This window comes from Suricata suricatta, chromosome 8, assembly GCF_006229205.1.
Source record: "Suricata suricatta isolate VVHF042 chromosome 8, meerkat_22Aug2017_6uvM2_HiC, whole genome shotgun sequence".
Classification (NCBI taxonomy): Eukaryota; Metazoa; Chordata; class Mammalia; order Carnivora; family Herpestidae; genus Suricata; species Suricata suricatta.
Genome location: NC_043707.1, coordinates 137,862,085 through 137,878,943, shown reverse-complemented (window position 1 = coordinate 137,878,943; position 16,859 = coordinate 137,862,085). Strand labels below are relative to the sequence as shown.

The 16,859-nt window shown below is 61.9% G+C and overlaps 2 protein-coding genes across 4 annotated transcripts in view; one reads left to right on the top strand and one right to left on the bottom strand.

The window, feature by feature from the left end:
* KCNAB2 (potassium voltage-gated channel subfamily A regulatory beta subunit 2) overlaps window positions 1-5,302 on the top strand; it is a 41,085-nt gene extending 35,783 nt beyond the window's left edge. The window contains exons 12-15 of the mRNA XM_029945936.1: window positions 7-11; window positions 969-1,089; window positions 1,473-1,561; window positions 2,669-5,302. Coding sequence (XP_029801796.1) covers window positions 7-11; window positions 969-1,089; window positions 1,473-1,561; window positions 2,669-2,758 — 305 coding nt within the window. The 3' untranslated portion in view covers window positions 2,759-5,302. The remainder of the gene's footprint in view (window positions 1-6; window positions 12-968; window positions 1,090-1,472; window positions 1,562-2,668) is intronic.
* A 514-nt stretch (window positions 5,303-5,816) lies between these two features.
* CHD5 (chromodomain helicase DNA binding protein 5) overlaps window positions 5,817-16,859 on the bottom strand; it is a 54,938-nt gene continuing 43,895 nt past the window's right edge. Inside the window, exons 34-42 of one of the 3 annotated variants that reach the window (XM_029949274.1) lie at window positions 14,810-14,896; window positions 13,915-14,055; window positions 13,534-13,642; window positions 11,290-11,422; window positions 10,695-10,890; window positions 10,195-10,358; window positions 9,987-10,101; window positions 9,834-9,887; window positions 5,817-9,058 (exon numbers count right to left, since the gene is read on the bottom strand). In XM_029949274.1, coding sequence (XP_029805134.1) covers window positions 9,880-9,887; window positions 9,987-10,101; window positions 10,195-10,358; window positions 10,695-10,890; window positions 11,290-11,422; window positions 13,534-13,642; window positions 13,915-14,055; window positions 14,810-14,896 — 953 coding nt within the window. In that variant the 3' untranslated portion in view covers window positions 5,817-9,058; window positions 9,834-9,879. The remainder of the gene's footprint in view (window positions 9,059-9,833; window positions 9,888-9,986; window positions 10,102-10,194; window positions 10,359-10,694; window positions 10,891-11,289; window positions 11,423-13,533; window positions 13,643-13,914; window positions 14,056-14,809; window positions 14,897-16,859) is intronic. The other 2 variants (XM_029949275.1, XM_029949276.1) reach the window with 2 other exon arrangements.

Below are 16,859 nucleotides of genomic sequence, written 5' to 3'. Positions count from 1 at the left end.
CCTCCTTAAAGGTGAAAGAGCTTCCAGGCTGGGAGGAAGGGACGGGCAGGTGACAGGCATTTTGGATTGGCGCGGCTTGAGGGGCGCGTCGCTGTGGGTATGGGCGGGGCTTCCCTGGGCCACTGTGGGGGCGGTTCCCAGGCCTGTGAACTGGGAGCCCCTGCTAGCCAGATCGCAAGTCCGGAAAGGCATCTTCACGGGATGTGCCCCGGGTGAAAAAGCCCCTTCACGCCCTCACCACCCCCCAGCTCCAATCAGGTTCAGCTTTCACCTGGGCTGGGCGGTGGCCTGTGCTCTGCGGGATGGCCCCTCCCACGACAGCCCCCCCCCCCCCCCCGCCCCTACACACTCTCTAGGCCAACTCTGAGACCTCTGGGCTGGGGGCTGCAGAGCGGCTTCGTTTGTCCCTCAGAGGCCGTCCCCTGGGACAAGTCCCCCCAGGCAGACACACCTCTGGAGTGGGGACTCAGGGGGGTCTTCCAGATGCAGGGTTTGGGGGTGAGGAGCAGGCAGAGAAAGCCTACCCAGGTCACGACTGATCCAGCACTGGAGGCCCGCCGCCTGGGGTTCAAGGACAGGATGGCCTGTCCCACCCACCCCTGCCCAGTCCAGAGCGGTCAGGGGGTTCCCCGGAAGGCATTGCCATCCCAGGGCTGGAGGCAGGTGAGACCCCAGCGCCCCCAGAGCTTGGGGAAGGGGTCCCCTGGGCCAATGGCCAAAGCATTCCTCCTCCCCCACCCCCACTTCCCCCTGGGGCTTGCCAGGCCCCTTGTCCTGGCTCGGGGGCCTGGCCTCAGCAACCCCAGAGGCTTCTGGCTTCAGATTCAACCAGCCCCGACCTTCCACCTGCCCAGGTTCTGTTCTGAAGTGGGACACGGTCAGGCAGGGATGCTACCTTGGCACAGATCATCACAGGTCCAGGTGACCTGCCCTCACCTGTGGGCTGTGCTTTCCACCCCCACAACCAGGGCTACCAGTGGCTGAAGGACAAGATCCTGAGCGAAGAGGGCCGGCGCCAGCAGGCCAAGCTGAAGGAGCTGCAGGCCATAGCTGAGCGCCTGGGCTGCACCCTCCCGCAGCTGGCCATAGGTAACAGGGCTGGTGGGGGGGGGCTGACCATTGTCCCTGGGGCCATGTCGGGAGCCCTAGAGTGCCCAGGCCACCCCTCCATTAGCCAGCCTTGGGCAGTGGGGCCCCTACATTCATGGGGAGGGAATGGGGGGGGTCCCTGACCACGTGGGCCACCTCTCCCCCTGCAAGCAGTTGGCACCTGGGCTTCCCCAGAACCCACCCCCTCTGGGCAAAGCGCCCCCCCCAGCATGTGGGGCTACAGGTTTACTGGGGCCCTCCTGGGCACCGCCAGCCCCATGACCAAGAGGCTGGATCTGTGTGGCCCAGGGAGGGACAGGGGAGATCCAGAAGGGGCCCCTGCACTGGGCGTGCCTCCCTCACCTCTGGTCTTGCTGCCCCAGCCTGGTGCCTGAGGAACGAGGGAGTCAGCTCCGTGCTTCTGGGTGCTTCTAGCGCAGACCAGCTCATGGAGAACATTGGAGCGATACAGGTGGGTCGGGAGGGGCGGCTGGGTGTGTCCCCCCCCCCCAGGCCCTCGGGCTGAATGCAGGGTCCCACTCAGTCATTTGTCCAGCACACGTTTGCGGGGCACCTGCGGTGTGCCAGGCACCGCGCTGGACATCTGGGCCACCTCGGTGAGCCGCGAACCGCCCTGCTCGCCAAGAGCCAACAGCATAGAATGAGGAAATTAGAATGGGAGGGTGAGAGGCACCCTGGGGGAAAACTGGAGCAAGGTCAGGGGCGCCAGCGGGCACAGAAGGGAGGTGGTGCCGCGGGCCCGGGTTTGAAGGGGTTGTGGGGGTAGGCTTGTCGAGAAAGGGCCGTGTGAGCCAAGACTTGGAGACTGAGGAGCGAGATGTGCAACTGGAGGGAAAGCATTCCCGGAGCAAAGGAGGCACAGGTGGGCGGTGGGCGTGGCCTGGCGCGGGGGGGGGGGGGGGGGGGGGGGGGGGGGGGGGGGGGGGGGGGGGGGGGGGGGGCAGTGCCTGGGGCACTGAGGAGTTGTCTGTTGGCCGAGACCCGAGACCCGGAGGGCATAAGAGAGGCACGATCCCTCTCTGCCTGGCTGCTGAGTGGGGGAAGGGCTGTAGGGAGCCGGAGGGGGTGCAGAGAGATCCGCAGGGAAGTGGTGCCGAGGGTCCGGAGCTCAGCTGCTTGGATCCAGATGTTCAAGACGGAGGTGAGGGTGCGAGAAAGTGGGGCAGAGGCAGCCCGTGGCGTTTCTTCCCTGGAAGGGTGGCCTTGCCATTGGTTGAAACAGGGAAGGCGGGGAGAAGGAGTGTAGGGGTGCAGAAACCAGGTGTCTGCGCCCTGGAATCTGCATTTTATGCCTTCCAGGCATAGTTCTAGCGCATTCTGGCCTTTGAGGCAGAGTATATACCAGGGCAGGCTTCCTCTCTGCCCCAGAGCTTCTGGAACACAAAAGCAACGTAGCCCCATCAGCTTCGGCTTGAGCGTGACGTGACGTGACGTGACGTGACGTGACAAGGCAGGACAAGCCTGGGCCGGCAGCGGCCGGAAGATTGTCACCCAGCCTCCCCCATGGGCCAGGCCTGTCTTGTCGGTGGGATTCTCATTAGCTGTTGTCCTCACACAGGTCCTTCCGAAACTGTCGTCTTCCATCATCCACGAGATTGATAGTATTTTGGGCAATAAACCCTACAGCAAAAAGGACTACAGATCCTAAGAAGCCCCCACCCCGCCCCCACCCGGCCGCCTGCCCGGACCGTGTCTGTTTCCCTCCTAGTCTCTGTTCGCTCCGCTTAAGCTGTTTCAAAGCCAAGTCAGGGGTGTGGTTTGCATCCAAACCAAAACATCACACGCCGCCGCCGAGATGCCGTGGGGGAAAAGATCTCAAAAGTCACTGCAAGACACCATTCACTGCTTCGCGGACCGAGTTCTGATCCGTGCTGGGGAGACCACGCTGGCTGGGAAGGGTGTTGGCGCACCCGCCCAGCCCCCAGACTCGCCAGCAGCCTCTGCTCTCCCTCCAGGAAGAAGCCACCGCGTCGTCTCCCAGCCTCGGCCCTTCCCAGAGATGCGAGTCCAGGCCTGGCCGGGACCCAGTCGGGTGCTGGGGGCAGCAGGGCCGGCCTCTCTGCTCAGCACCCCGACCTGGTGTTGGGTGGGAAAGAGGACACTGGACATGGGGCAGGGCCCCCCAGGTGGGGGTCTCCCTCAACCTCCCTCCTTGCCAAGGGCTCCCGGTACTTGACGATGGACCTGACCTCAGATTCAGTCTGCACCTGCTTCTCCACCTCTCCCTGCCCTGTGGGTCTCGAAGGGGCCTTCAAGCTGGCCCTTGACCCCTACCCCCACCCTTGCTGGCAGGGGCAGAGATCCAGGGGGATTCCTTACCAGTTTGGGGCTCACAGAAAGTTGGGGGGGTTCGGACAAAGCTCATGGCCCTGGCAGCTTCCTCCCGGTACACAGTTGATCCCCGTGCGCAGAGCAGCCGTGAGCAGGCAGAGGCCTGAGGGGCAGGCTCTAGCCCAGGCCTCTCCAGGGCCCCGCCTGCCCTCCTCGCCAGGTGCCCTGCCCACCGCCCCTCTGTCCTTGCCCTAGAAAGCCCTGAGGTCATGCGTACTTAGCTAGACTGTGGCCACTGACCACAGCGGGGCAGCCACCTACGCTCCACCCAGGCCATGGCCTTGGGGTCTGCAGAGAGAACACACGTAGGCCCCTGGGTGCCCTGCATGCCCGGGGTGCTGGGGAGGCTGAGTATCCAGCAGAAGCCCCCACAGTCTAGGAAAAGTTCCCAGGAGCCTTCTCCCTGGAGCGGTGCCTTCCTCAAGGCCTCAGAGCGGGTCGGGGTGAGGCACCCCACGTTAGGGTGCTAAGTCTGGTAAGAGGTCAGGACGGCTGGAGTTAGTCATTCCTATCAGCGCACCCACCCCCACCCCCCCAGCCTGGAGCAAACAACCGTCAGCCTCAGGCTGGCCAGACGGAGGAGGGGACAGGCCTTCAGCCAGGCGTCCTGCGCCACTGGCCTCTGCTGGCTATTTGGAGGCAAAAGCCCACCCACCCTGTAGGGCCCTCGGTGCCTCCGGTCCCAGCAGGAGCAGGTGGCCCCACGTCAACACCTCCCCCTTCCCGCCTACAGCCTCCCTGCGGCTGGTGCACCAGGTCAGCTTTGCCCTGCTGGGCAGAGGCCTGAGAAAGCCACAGACTTCCTGACCTTTGTGCCCACTCTGTACTTTAGAACCTTCCCCCCTCCCAGCCCAGGCCCCAGGGCGGGGAGCGGGGGGTCATCACCAGATCTACAGGCTACACGCTGTGGGTGTGGGGAGGGGGGAAGCCTGTCCCGGCAGGGCCCCCCCACCTGTGGCCACTGCCCACCACCACACGGGGCGTGTGTCTAGCTCTCTAGCCCCCAGGTCAGGCGAGGATCAAGCTCTGATCTGGGCTGGGCAGCCGCAGCCGCGCTGAGGGACCAGCTTGCCCACCCTCGCTGGTGAGAGCTGCTGGGCCCCCTTCATGGAGAGCCCCACCTGGGAAGGCAGGCCCCCCGTTGGCCACATGTTTGCCAGAAGGAGCCGAAGGCCCCCAGAGCTGAGCTGGGCCAAGGCCGAAATGCCCACCGCAAGGACCCAGGCAGCCTCCCGGTCCTGGGAGCCTGGCCACAGCCTGGCTCTGAGCTGTCCTGTGTCTCCCACACCCACTCGCAGGAAGGCCCCAGCTCTGCTTCCAGGGGGAGGGCCCCTGGCTCAGAAGGGATCTGGGGTGGGGCACCACCTCCGGGGTGGCCAGAGTCTGGAAACACGCTGGGCAGAGTTGGGGCCTGGAGGAGTGGCCTGGGCCCCCTCGCGGGCTTACGCCGGCCACCTGGTCGAGGGACGCCTCCCAGCCTCTGGCCCTGCCCTTGAGGCGGTTTGCCCAGGGGGCACCCCCATCCCAGGAATGCCCAGCACAAGGAGGAGGCCGGCTCTGGGAACAGGCCTGGGATGGGTCTCCCCTGCTGACACACGGAGCCCCCCCCCCCATTCTCATCCCAGATTCAGTGCAAATCCGAGGTCCGAGGTCCAGAGGAATGACAGAGGGGCTCGCTCGTTCTTCTGTCATGTAAATAATGTGCTTTTTTTCCCCCCCCCCCTTTTTTTACTGACTGGCTCCTCAGCTAAGTGCGCTCCCTGCAAGGCAGACAGCCTCCTGCCTCGCGCTTCCAGACGACCCTCAGCGAGACACAGCCACCGTATTTATGGAATGACCAATAAAACCCCAGCCTGTCGGGGTCTGCGGCTCTCTGTTCTCCTTTCCAGGGTCCCAGCCATGGGCAGCGGGGCAGGGAGGCTGCTCCCTGCAGGGCTGGCAGGCTGCCCCCCCAATCCTGACCTTGGGGCGAAGGACAGGGATAGGGAGAAAGGGCCCTGGGGAAGAGGCAGAGACTGGGGACTCTGAGACACCCCAGATCCCAAGTGACTTGGGGATAAGGGTGCCCCCCCACTACACTCAGCACATTCTCTGTTGCTGGGGGGCTGCTGTGCCCTCAGGGTGGCAAGAGGTGAGGGTCCAGGGAGGCCCACGAGGTGCCACTGGGGGCTCAGGGTTTCTCTGACGCCATGTTGTGTTTGTGTTTAGGGGTGCAAGTGGGAGGGGCAGGCACCCCTTCTTGGCCCCCCTTTCCCAGCAGGCCCCTCGGCCTCGGGAGGCCCCGCCTTCCCCAGGGGGCACCCCATCCCCCACATCCTCCATCGCCTCTGCACCCACCCCCATCCTAGGGCCGTGAGAAGCTAGGAAAAAACGGATTCCATCCTTTCCCAAAGGATTTATTAAAACACAGAAAACCAAGACGCACACACAGAGTACAAAGAAAAAGGGATCGTGTCGGCTGCAGGCGCTGTCCGGCCTCTCCCGTGTCCTGCCGGGGACCGGACGGGTCGCCACTCACGGGGGCTCAGCTTCCAGCCCCAGCCCCCTGGCCGGGACCCTCCCAACTCACCCCGAAGCCCTGGGCCCCTTTGCTGGCCCAGGGGTGTCCCCAGGGCCAGGGGCCCGACCTCCTTGGCTGGGCCAGATGCCAGCTGCGCAAGGATCTGCTCCCTCACACCCACGTGCTCCAGCACAGAGGGAGCGGCCCCCCCCCGTCAGGGGTTCAGGGGTTCAGGACACACACACACACCCAACGGGCCCTTTCTGGGTTATCGCACCTAAAAAAATACTTTGTTTAAAAAAAATCTGAAAACTAAGAAAAAAACCCAAAACACAACGCCAATGACTTTGGGCTGATGCACCACGACCTGTAAACTTCCAGAAAGAGAAAATGGGGCAGGAGCCACCTTCCTCGACAGGGGTGGTAGTGGGCAATGCACAGCCGCAGGTGTTGGGGGGGACCCGAGTCCATGGCCAGGCCATGACCTGACCCCCCACGTCTCAACCAAGTCCTCCCTCCCGCCCCAAGCTCTGCAGGCGCTCCTGTCCCTGAGCCAACCCTCTACATGACACTGCCCACCCCCCAAGCCTTCAAGAGCTCTGGGACCTGACACTTGGGAGCAAGAGCTGCCGCGTCACTGGGGCAAGGCTCATCTGGCCACGATCTGGGCTGGGGAGGCCTCGTAGGACCCTGGGAAGGAGCCCCAGAGAGCAGGCCAGGCACCGCCACCCCTTGCGTCAGCAAGGCCTTGGTCATAAGTTGCAGAAAACAAAGGAACTTCCAAAGGTGGCTTCAGGGAGGCACTCCTCATGCGGGACACACTTCCCGGGCAGGCGTGTGCCGGGGGGCCCTTCTGGACGTGGTCAGTCCAGCCCAAGCTCCCCTCGCCCCCTGGGGAGCCCAGCAGGCAATGCTTTCCAAAACCGTGGCCCAAACATGGTTTGACAGAAAGTGTACTCAGCACTGGTTTAAATAATAGGGTGGCTGGAAACAGAACTGGGCTGGTACTTGAGGATTCTGCCCATAGGCAAAGGCCCTCATTCCGCCAACAGCAAAAACCAAAGCCAGCCGGGAGAAGCCAGAGACGGGGACGCCGCACTGGCCCGCCACCACTCTTGGCTGGAGATAACTGATAAACTAAGAAGGAAAGTCTGAGACCCATTTTCCTCTCTCAAGCCAGCAGACCAGAAACCCACCCCACAACTGTCCTAAGCCCCCCGGTTCCGGGACTCTCGGGGGGCTGCTCGCTGCAAAGAGCTAAGCCCTTCCTAGATCCGGCCATCAGTGGGTGCCTGGCTCCAGCCCGGGAGAGGGGAGCAGCGGGGAGGTCTGGGATGGAAGGAAAGATGGGGGAAGGGGGACAGAGGGAGGCTTCCTAGGGATGAAGGGCTGACAGCAGGGGGGCCACCAGCCCTTGGGGCAAGACAGTGATGATGCAGATCCTGCCCCTCGAGGTGCCTGGAAATCAGGCCCCACCCACTGTGCCCAGGGAAGGTCAGCACTGTGCCCAGCGAGGCCAGCCACAGGGCTGACCCGAGGTCTGGGAGGGGAGCATCACAGGGCTGGGAAGGACGTGGGTCACGTGGTCACCTTGCCTGTGGCCAAGAGCCTCTGCAGGAGGCACTGACCGCAAGACACAACATGTGCGCGCAGCCCTGGAGGAACCACAGGGGACGGGGGACCTTGCCCTTCCCGGAAGGCGAGGTCAGTGCGGCCGCACACACGCCCTGGAAGCCTACAGACATGTTCCAGATGCTCCCTACCGCCCTCACCTCAGAGCTTGGGCCGCATCAGCCTTGGGGGTTTTCACAGAGACTGAAGCAAGGGGACACCAGGATGGAAGAGGGTTTGGGGTCCAGCCCTCCTGGGATGCACAGAGAGCCACTTACAAAGGACACCTGGGTCCTGGGACCCTTAGGGCTGGCTGATTGCCGGAGGCCCCAAGACAAGCCCCCAAATCCTGCCCCATCCTGGATTCTCTACCCCGGGCACTCCCCCAGGACCCACCCGCCCATGGCCGGGAACACTTCTGGTCGAGCCTGCACGCAGGAGGCACCAGACACAGACGGGCCCCGGGGGGGGGGGGTCCAGTCCCCTGCCTCCAAGCAGAGCTTTCTTTTCCCAGGCCATCTGATAACACAGCAAGAGTGGCTGTGACATGGGCCCCAGCAAGTGCCACATAGAGGCCTCTCTGGGGACAGGACGGCAGGGAGAAGTCCAGGCTCGAAGGGGTGTTTCCTTGGATCTGTGGCCATGACACCGAACAGGGAGCATGTACCCGGAAGTGGGTGTGATGGGGCCCCCTGGGCACAGGGCAGGACCAGGATCTCCTGGGCCACTCGCAGGATGTGACCTTCCCCACAGGATGCTAACCACATCCCCACAGAGAGGAATCCCCTCCCCGCACAGGCCCCTCCCCCCTCCCAGGAGATCTCGCTGGGCCAGGGCCAGACGCCTGCTGACTGGGCCCCCTCCCCCACAGAGACAGCACATACCTGGTGGTCTCCAGCCCTGGGAGGAAGGGGGACGAATAAAACCCCTGCCCCGGGCATCTGCTGAGGTCTCCACCCTCGGGCTGGGCACCCAGGCCTGGGGAGCCCCAAGGGCCAGGGGGCCGGGACACGGGTGGTCAGGCAGCGTGGACGGGATGGAGTGGGCAGGAGCACACTGAGGGCTGCCCAGGTGGACCAAGTCCATGGGGCAACAGCCAGGCTTCTAGAATCTTCCCTCGCAGTCTGGAGCCCGTCGACAGAGACAGACGTTACGTGTAGTGGGTTAGACCCCCTCTGCACGTCACTCAACTTTTATCAAGACAAACTTTTCAAGTCTTCAATAGGAAAGTGCAAAAGATGTACAAATAAATGAAATCTCTTCTAAGAAGTCATCTGGCAGAGGCCGCCAAGGGGCGCGTCCCCGAGTGGGGAGGGTGTGACACTGGGTGGAACGCTTGCATGACGACGAGGTGGCACTTCCAGGCTCTGGCCCAGCCAGGCTGGGCCTCGGCCCCCTGTGATGGCATGACTCAGTTTCCCTTTCTGTCCCAAGCTGGCACGGCTCCTAAAAAGGCGGTAGTTTTTCTCTCCTGTGGCGGTCGGGCCAGTAGCCCGGCAGGCATGGCTGCAAGAGGCGGGTCACGGGTGACACGGCTGAGCCCCAGGCCCTCACTGGGGCACCCAGCACCCTGTCTGTCACGGTCAACCACCGGAAGGGCCTCCCGAGGGGCGCCCGGGGGGTGTCCAACTCTTGGGTGAGCGTCCAACTCTTGGTTTCAGTTCAGGTCATGATCTCAGGGTCGTGGGTTCGAGCCCTGCAGCAGGCTCCCCACCAACAGTGTAGAGCCGACTTGGGATTCTCTCTCTCTCCCTCTCCCCCTCCATTTGCTCTCTCTCTCAAAACAAATAAATTTAAATTTAAAAAAAAAAGAGCTCCAAAGCCACGACCTCCTACCACCCCTGCATCTCGGGAGAGGCCCCGGGGAAGGGCGGCCAGTCCGGAAACGCCCAGCACCGCCCCCCTGAAGTGGCAGTTCTACGGGCACAGACAGGGCTTTGGGGGCGGGGGGGGGGAGGGAGAGGCCTGAGTGAACTGGCGTTTCTCGGGGATTAAGCTCCCCTGTCGAAGCCATTAACACTTAACCTCCTCAGACCCTGAGCCCCTTCCTCGTCACCGGGAGCTGAGGTCCCAGGGCGCCTACCACCCCACAGGGCCCTGGAGGCGGAAGCAGGGAGGCGGCGTCTCGGACTGACTCACTGCCGGGGCTGCGTGTGCACACAGACGTGCGCGTGGACACCCAGGGCCGGGCCCCAGTGGATCAGGGCTGATTCTGGCCAGACCCAGCCTGCCAGGCCAAGGAGGGGACAAGGGACCTGGGAGCCCCCAGGTGTGGGCTTACCTCAGCTGGAAATGAGCGCTGCAACAGAGGGACATCGCGGGGACAGCTAGATATCTGTCAGAGAGGGAGGAGCCTGCTCGCCTGGGCTGGCGGCGGGCAGGCCGGGCCCGTGGAGCACCCCGCACGCGCCGCCCAGAAGCGACGGGCACCTACCGGTCACGTAGGGCCCCAGGGGCATCTGGTTGTAGTTGACAATCCCTCCCGGTCCAGGGCCCCGGAAGTTGGGCCCAAAGTTGTTGTTGTACATCTGGGAGTTGCCGAAAGCGCCCTGGAGGCAAGGACTCGGGTTTAAGGGCCATAGTCGGAATATGACGCCCCCACCCCAAGCCCCTGGAGGACCCGGCCCCGGGCCAAACCTGACCTGCTGGGCGGTGGGGTCGCCGGCGCGGTTGGTCAGGCGGCTCAGGATGCTGCGCTCGGACATCTGGAGGCGGGCAGCCACGGGCGGGATCCGGGACAGCATGGAGGGCAGGCGCGTCACGTCGGCCTTCATGTCACTCAGCAGCTCCTCCAGCTGGTTCAGGACTGCAGGGGGGTGGGGAGGGGGCGCTGACGGGCCAGCATGCTGCTGCTCCTTCACACGGGTGCGTTCTTACACCCCCCGGGCCGGGAGACCCACAGGGCAGAGAGTAGCCACCTGGACCCAAGGGCTGCCGGGCTCCCAGAAACTCTGACCCAGCACTGGGGTCCCCCCAGGCCCTCAGCTAGAGCCCCGGCTCCCAGGCAGACCCACCACCCCGACCCTGGCCCACCGCAGCCTCAGGAGACATCTCCCAGCAGGCCCCGGCCCCACTGGTGCCCTCGTCGATGGTGAAGGACCGGCGTGGCAAAGGCCGGGCTTTGGGAAGGGGGCGTGCTCACCCTTGTGCAGGACGGCATTGGCTGGCTTGTTCCCGGCAAGGGACTCCTTGGACAGATGCTGGTGGCTCTCCGCAAGGCACTCCACCTCGGCCAGGCGGGCGTTGAGGGCCATGGCTGGGTGGTTGGGGTCCTGGGTCATGTTAAGGTACGCGGCCCTCCGGAGCTGCTCCTCGATGACCAGGGCCTGCTCTAGCAGCTGGGGGGGGGGGAGCGGGGAGGGGCAGGGGGAGGACTGAGCACCGGCCCAGCCCCCGCTCGGCCAGCACCCACCTGCACACGCCTGGGATCCGGCAGAAACGGAGGGAGGTCACGCATCCACCTGCCTGCCCACCTCGGTCTGGTCTTAGCACCCTCTCACCAGGTGGGTTCTCTGCACCCACCACTTCGGGAGGGACCCTCACCTGGTGGGGCTTGGCACTGATCAAGGGCCCAGCGCCCTGCTGGTTGACTGACTGCATGACTCCCTTGGTGCACGGCCTGGCCCACGTGGGGGTGGGGGGGCTGCTGCTCAGGAACCCCCTTGCCCCAGGCCCCCGTGTATCCTGCCCTCTGGCCGTCCCCCTCCCTCGCAGGCTCTGGCCCTGCTGGGACTGACCTTGAACCTGCGGGCCAGGAACTTGTTCTTCATCTCCAGATAGTTGCCCTTGTGGATCTCTGACTTGAAGGGTTCGTTGAGGATCATGTACCTCGGGTCGTTCTGGATGTCTTGCCAGCGGGCGTAGCCGTGCCTGGGTGGGGCACCGTTAAGGGCAAACCTGGCATGGGGGCGGGGTGGGGGGACCAGCCCAGGTTCGGCATCCTGGCTGTGCGCTTGGGACAAGCCATTGACCTTGGCTGCAAGGTGAGCAGGCTGACGATGACAGCGGGACATAGTGCCCTCAGAGGCCCAGACAGGGCTGCGGCTTCATGGGCGTGGTGTCGAGCCCAGCCCCCACCCTTGTGACTGTGACCTCCTTTGGAAACGGGGTGTTTGTAGAGGCAATCAAGCCAAGGAGGGGTCGGACTGAATAAGGGCAGGCACTAACCAGCGACTGGCATCCTTATAAGAGGAACATGGGGGGCACCTGGGCGGCTCATTCAGTTAAGAGTCTGACTTTGGCTCAGGTCATGATCTGGTGGCTTGTGAGTTCGAGCCCCGTTTCAGGCTCTGTGCTGACAGCTCGGAACCCGGAGCCTATTTCAGACCCTCTGTCTCCCTCTCTCTCTGCCCCTCCCCTCCTTGTGCTCTATGTCTCTCTGTCTCTCTCTCTCAAAAATAAATAAACACTGGGGGTCTCATAGGTGGCTCAGTCAGTTAAGCATCTGACTTCGGCTCAGGTCATGATCTCGAGGTCCATGAGTTCAAGCCCCGCATCAGGCTCTCTGTGCTGACAGCGCAGAGCCTGGAGCCTCCTTTGGATTCTGTGTCTTCCCCTCTCTCTCTCTGCCCCTCCCCCGGTCATGCTCTGTCTCTAAAAAATAAATAAATGGTAAAAGAAAAAACATTTTTTTAAACAAAATAAAAACGATTTTTTTTTAAAGGAGAGGAAGTTGGGACACAGGCACCCAGGGAAGAAGGCCCCGCGATGCGGAGGCAGAGTGTGGCCCAGTGACGGCCGCCACCAGAAGCTGGCAAGACAGCCTCCCCCTCGAGCCTGCGAGGGAAGAAGGAGACCCAATAAAACGATCGTGCCCGGCGTCCCACCGTTAGAGAGGGGCCGAGTCAGGATCCGAAGCCCTGCAGGCTGGCTCCAAACTCCTTAACCTCCACAGCAGGAGTCTGTAAACTAGGGTCCACAGCCTACTTGTTAATTTTTAAGTTTATTAATTTGTTATTATTGAGAGAGAGACAGGGCGTGACCGCAGGAGGGGCAGAGAGAGGGAGACACAGAATCTGAAACAGACTCCAGGCTCTGAGCTGTCAGCACAGAGCCTGACACAGGACTCGAACCCACGAACTGTGAGATCATGACCTGAGCTGAAGTCAAATGCCTAACCCACTGAGACAGCCAGGTGCCCCCACCTCTTTTTTTTAATAAAGTTTTATTGGTACACAGTCACACTCACTGATTTACGATCGTCTGTGGCCGCTTTTGCTATAATGACAGAGTGTACTAATCAGTCTGCAGAACCTGAAATATTCTCTCGCTGGCCCCTTACCAGAGAGGTTTGCTGACCCCCATTCTAGAACCTTCCCCCTCTCATCATAACCAGCCCACTCCAGGCTGTCTCAGCTTTGCTGAGGGTTAGCTGTGTGACCCTCTCCTTGCCTCCGGGAGGTCTGTGCGCAGATGTCACCTCTGGCCATCCCATTAGAAAACGCAAGCCCCCTCCCCCGAAGCCCCCTGGGCTCCTTCCCTGCTCTGTCGCCTGCCGAGCGCCACACTTCGCCAACTTAGGCTGTTCGCCATCTGTATGGGAATGCTGTTCACAGACACAGCTCCACGCCTGGCACGTAGGAGAGATCAGCAACCACGGGAGGCACGGACCCAAGCGGGATCCCTGGGAGGCGGTGAGGATGCGCCCGGCGGGACTGACGGGGCTCTGTCGCTGCGTCAGGTGGACGGGGCGAGACTTCCCAGCTGTGTGGCCTCTGTGAGCATCGTGTCCTACTCTGCATAATGGGAATCGTGGTGGCGTCCCCTCCAAAGGCTGCTGAGGGGACCCAGTGCACACTTTGCACAAAAGGACAAGCCGCCGCTATGGTCATCACCATCACCACCGTCACCACCGGGAAACGGTCCTTGGCACCCAACAAAACCACTGGCTCCTGACCCCTCGCCCCACACACCGTGTCCCTCCCTGAGGTCCAGCGGGGAACAGCCCAGATTCCCGCCCAGCCTGGCTCGGCCAAGGATACGTCACGATGCCCGCCAGCAGCCAGTAGTCATGACGCCGGTGCCAGATGTCGTAGATTTTCCCCGAGGACACAGCAGCGCGCTCCTCATTCTGCCACAGCGTGTGCAGCTCTGGGAAGCCGGCCAAGGGGAGCAGCATGAGGGCCCCTCCCCCAGGCCTTCCCAGAGGCAGGCACAGGAAGGGCTCCTCACCACCCACCATCTCCCCACCCCTAGAAGTTCAGAGTTCCAGGGTTACTAGGAAAGGTTATAAAATGTACTTTTATCAACCATTCACACTTTAGTATAAAATAACTGTCAGCCCAGACTCCCAGGACCCACAGGGTTAGGATGCCTGTGGCGACAACCACCCTAGCTCTCTGTGCACCACCTCGCCCCAGTACCTGTGAAGCCCCCATCTGCAATGTTGAACATGAATTTGAACTTCCCATTCTTGTCCTCCTTCTTCCCCTCCTCATCTTCCTCTTTGTCACCGTTTTGCTGTGTTTCAATGGCCTCCTTCTCCTCCACTTTGGTGTCATCTACTGGAGGACAGACCCATAGTCACTCACCCACCCCAGAGGTACAGCCTCTCTCTGCCAAGCACTGGGAACCCAAATGCAAGTGGGAACCCATCTCCTCCCCTCAGGGGGCTTCCTGCCAAGAGGGATTCTAAACAAGCAATCAGCTGCTCTTCCCTCTGTCCTGAGCAGGGAGGGCGGGCTCCAGGCCCAGACGCCGCCCCCCACCAAGTCAGGACCACCTGGAAACACGGGCAGAGCCCTGGGAAAGTGCACATTAAGGGACACCCAGGGGGCTCAGTTGGATGAGTGTCCAACTCTTGATTTTGGCTCATGGTTCCTGAGATCGAGCCCAGCACTGGGCTCTCTGCTGGCAGTTCGGGGCCTGCTTGAGATGTTCTCTCTCCCTCTCTCCCTGCCCCTCCCAACTCGTGCTCACTCACGCGCACTCGCTCTCTCTCTCCAAATAAACTTTTTTTTTAAGTACACATTAATCTGAGGATGAGTGTTCCAGAATATTCCAGTACCTACAGGTACACAAAGCCTCCAGCTGAGCCCCGGATGCTCCAGGCCAGGCTCTGTGAGCTCTCTCTTTGCTCCCCGTGACGGCTGGGGCCACAGGGAGGATCAGGAGAGGGGGTGGGGTCCCAGCCTCCCGCCCACCAGCCCCGGCCCAGCCTGGAGGCGGCACCCAGGCCGCTCCAGGAGGCCCAACAGGTGCAGATGGTGCCCTCCAGAGACCAAGGGACACAGGACAGAGCACACAAGAGCCCCAAACCTGGCCTGAAATCGCTGCCGTCTCCTCTGCTGTGAATCAAGCTCAGCTCCAGCTTGTCCAGGATTTTCTCCTTCTCAGGAAGCACTTCTGCAAGACAAGGGGTGTGGGTCGAGTGGGGCGACATCCAGGACACCAGAGGGCCCTCTGGGCGGGTGGCTTTCCAGCTCACTGCAGCCACACCCAGAGCCCCCCACCCCCACCAGTCCGTCACTTTAGAGGAGTCTGACAGGTGCCATCGCGTGAGGAGCGGTCCTCTGGGAAGAGGGGGATGGGGGCGCGGACGCGGGCCCCCCTTCAGCTTGCCCCTTCCTCTCACCCCCACCCCCAGCAGCACCCCGGCCCCAAACTCCGCAAGGCGCAGCCCCGAAATCCTCCCGACCACAATGATGACCAGAGGACTCCGAGTTCTGGCAACACACGGGCCTTCAGGGACACAAAACCCTCTTACGAACACCCAGAAATGTCAGGCGAAAATCTGTCACCTCGGAGCACAGTGAGCTCCCAAGCAAAGGAAATCGTCGGTGCCATACACGAAGGGAAACTGTGAGCAAGAGGCCTGGGGACGCGGGGACGCAGCTCCACACCCAGACCCGGGGACACGGGCCCCGGAATCCACCACCCCCCTGACGACGCCCTCAGCGAAAGCGAGAAAGTTCCAGCCAGTGCCTCCTGGCCAAGCTGGGGACGCCCGGCTCCCGCGCCGAGTCTCAGGCCAGAAAGTCTCCAGCGAGGGACCCAAACCCAACACAAAGTCTGCGCGGACTGTGGAATCCAATTTGTGCTGCCTGGCAGAGACCGGGCCGTGAGGACGGGTCCCAAGGCCACCAGCAAGACCACGGGGCCCAGGGCTTCTAGAAATAGGGCACCTGCTCCTCAGGTGACATAGGATTCCCATGAGTAGGAAGATGTAGCCCCCAAAATCCAGAAACCATTTCGCCATCCACCAGAGAGAGAGAGTAAGAGAGAGAGAGAAGAGTGACAAGCATCCGTAATAAGACAGGTCCAAAGAATAAAGTGAAATCAGAAAAAGCCAAATGAAACTTTTAGAAATTAAGTACACACCTGGGAGGCTCAGACATGTAAGCGTCTGACTTCGGCTCAGGTCATGATCTCACAGTCCGTGAGTTTGAGCCCCGCGTCGGGCTCTGCTCTCAGCACAGAGCGCACCTCAGATCCTCTGTCTCCCTCCCTCTCTGCCTCTCCCCTGCTCATGTGCTCACTCTCTCCCTCTCCCTCTCTCAACTAAATATGAGTAATTAAAATTAAACGTTTTCACTGCAGAAATCTGAGATGTCCTCCAAGACATCTGGGCCCTGGAGTGCGAGCAGGGTGATGAGACCCAGGTGACCTTAAAAGGGAAACTGTCAGGGTGAACATGACCTCATCACTCGGCCCTTTGAAAAGCAGGCTTTGTCCAACCAGTCACGGAAAAGGACACCAGAGACTTGAAGCAGGAGAGGGATTCAGCACAAAAGTGCTGTTTTGAAGCTTGAAGATGACGCTTGATGGCCCCGTGGCCAGGAAGGTGGGCGGCCTCTAGGTGCAGAGAGCAACGCCCACCCCCGGCCAGCACGGAAATGGGCCGCGGGCCCCCAGCCCCCAAGAGCTGAAGGAAGCCAACACCAAGAAGGGGCTTGGAAGCAGACTTTTGCCCTAAGCTGCCAGCCGGGCACTGGGCCCAGGCAGCACTTTGATGTCCGTCTTTCGAGACCCTCAGCGGAGAACCCAGCCACACACCAAGCCAGACTTCTGACCCCCAGGACTGTGAGCTCGTGAATGCTGCTGTTTTAAGAACTGAGGTTGCGACCATCCGTTGTGCAGCCATAGAAAAGAGCACAAATGGGTGGTGTAAAGAAAACAGTACAAAGGAAACAGTATGAAGAAAGAAGCAGAAACTAGTTCTAAAGATGACTCGAGGGGCGCCAGGGGGCGCAGTCGGTGGAGCGTCCGACTTCAGCTCAGGTCACCATCTCGCAGTTTGGGGGTTCGAGCCTCGCGTCGGGCTCTGTGCTGACAGCTCGCTCAGAGCCTGGAGCCTGTCTTTGGACTC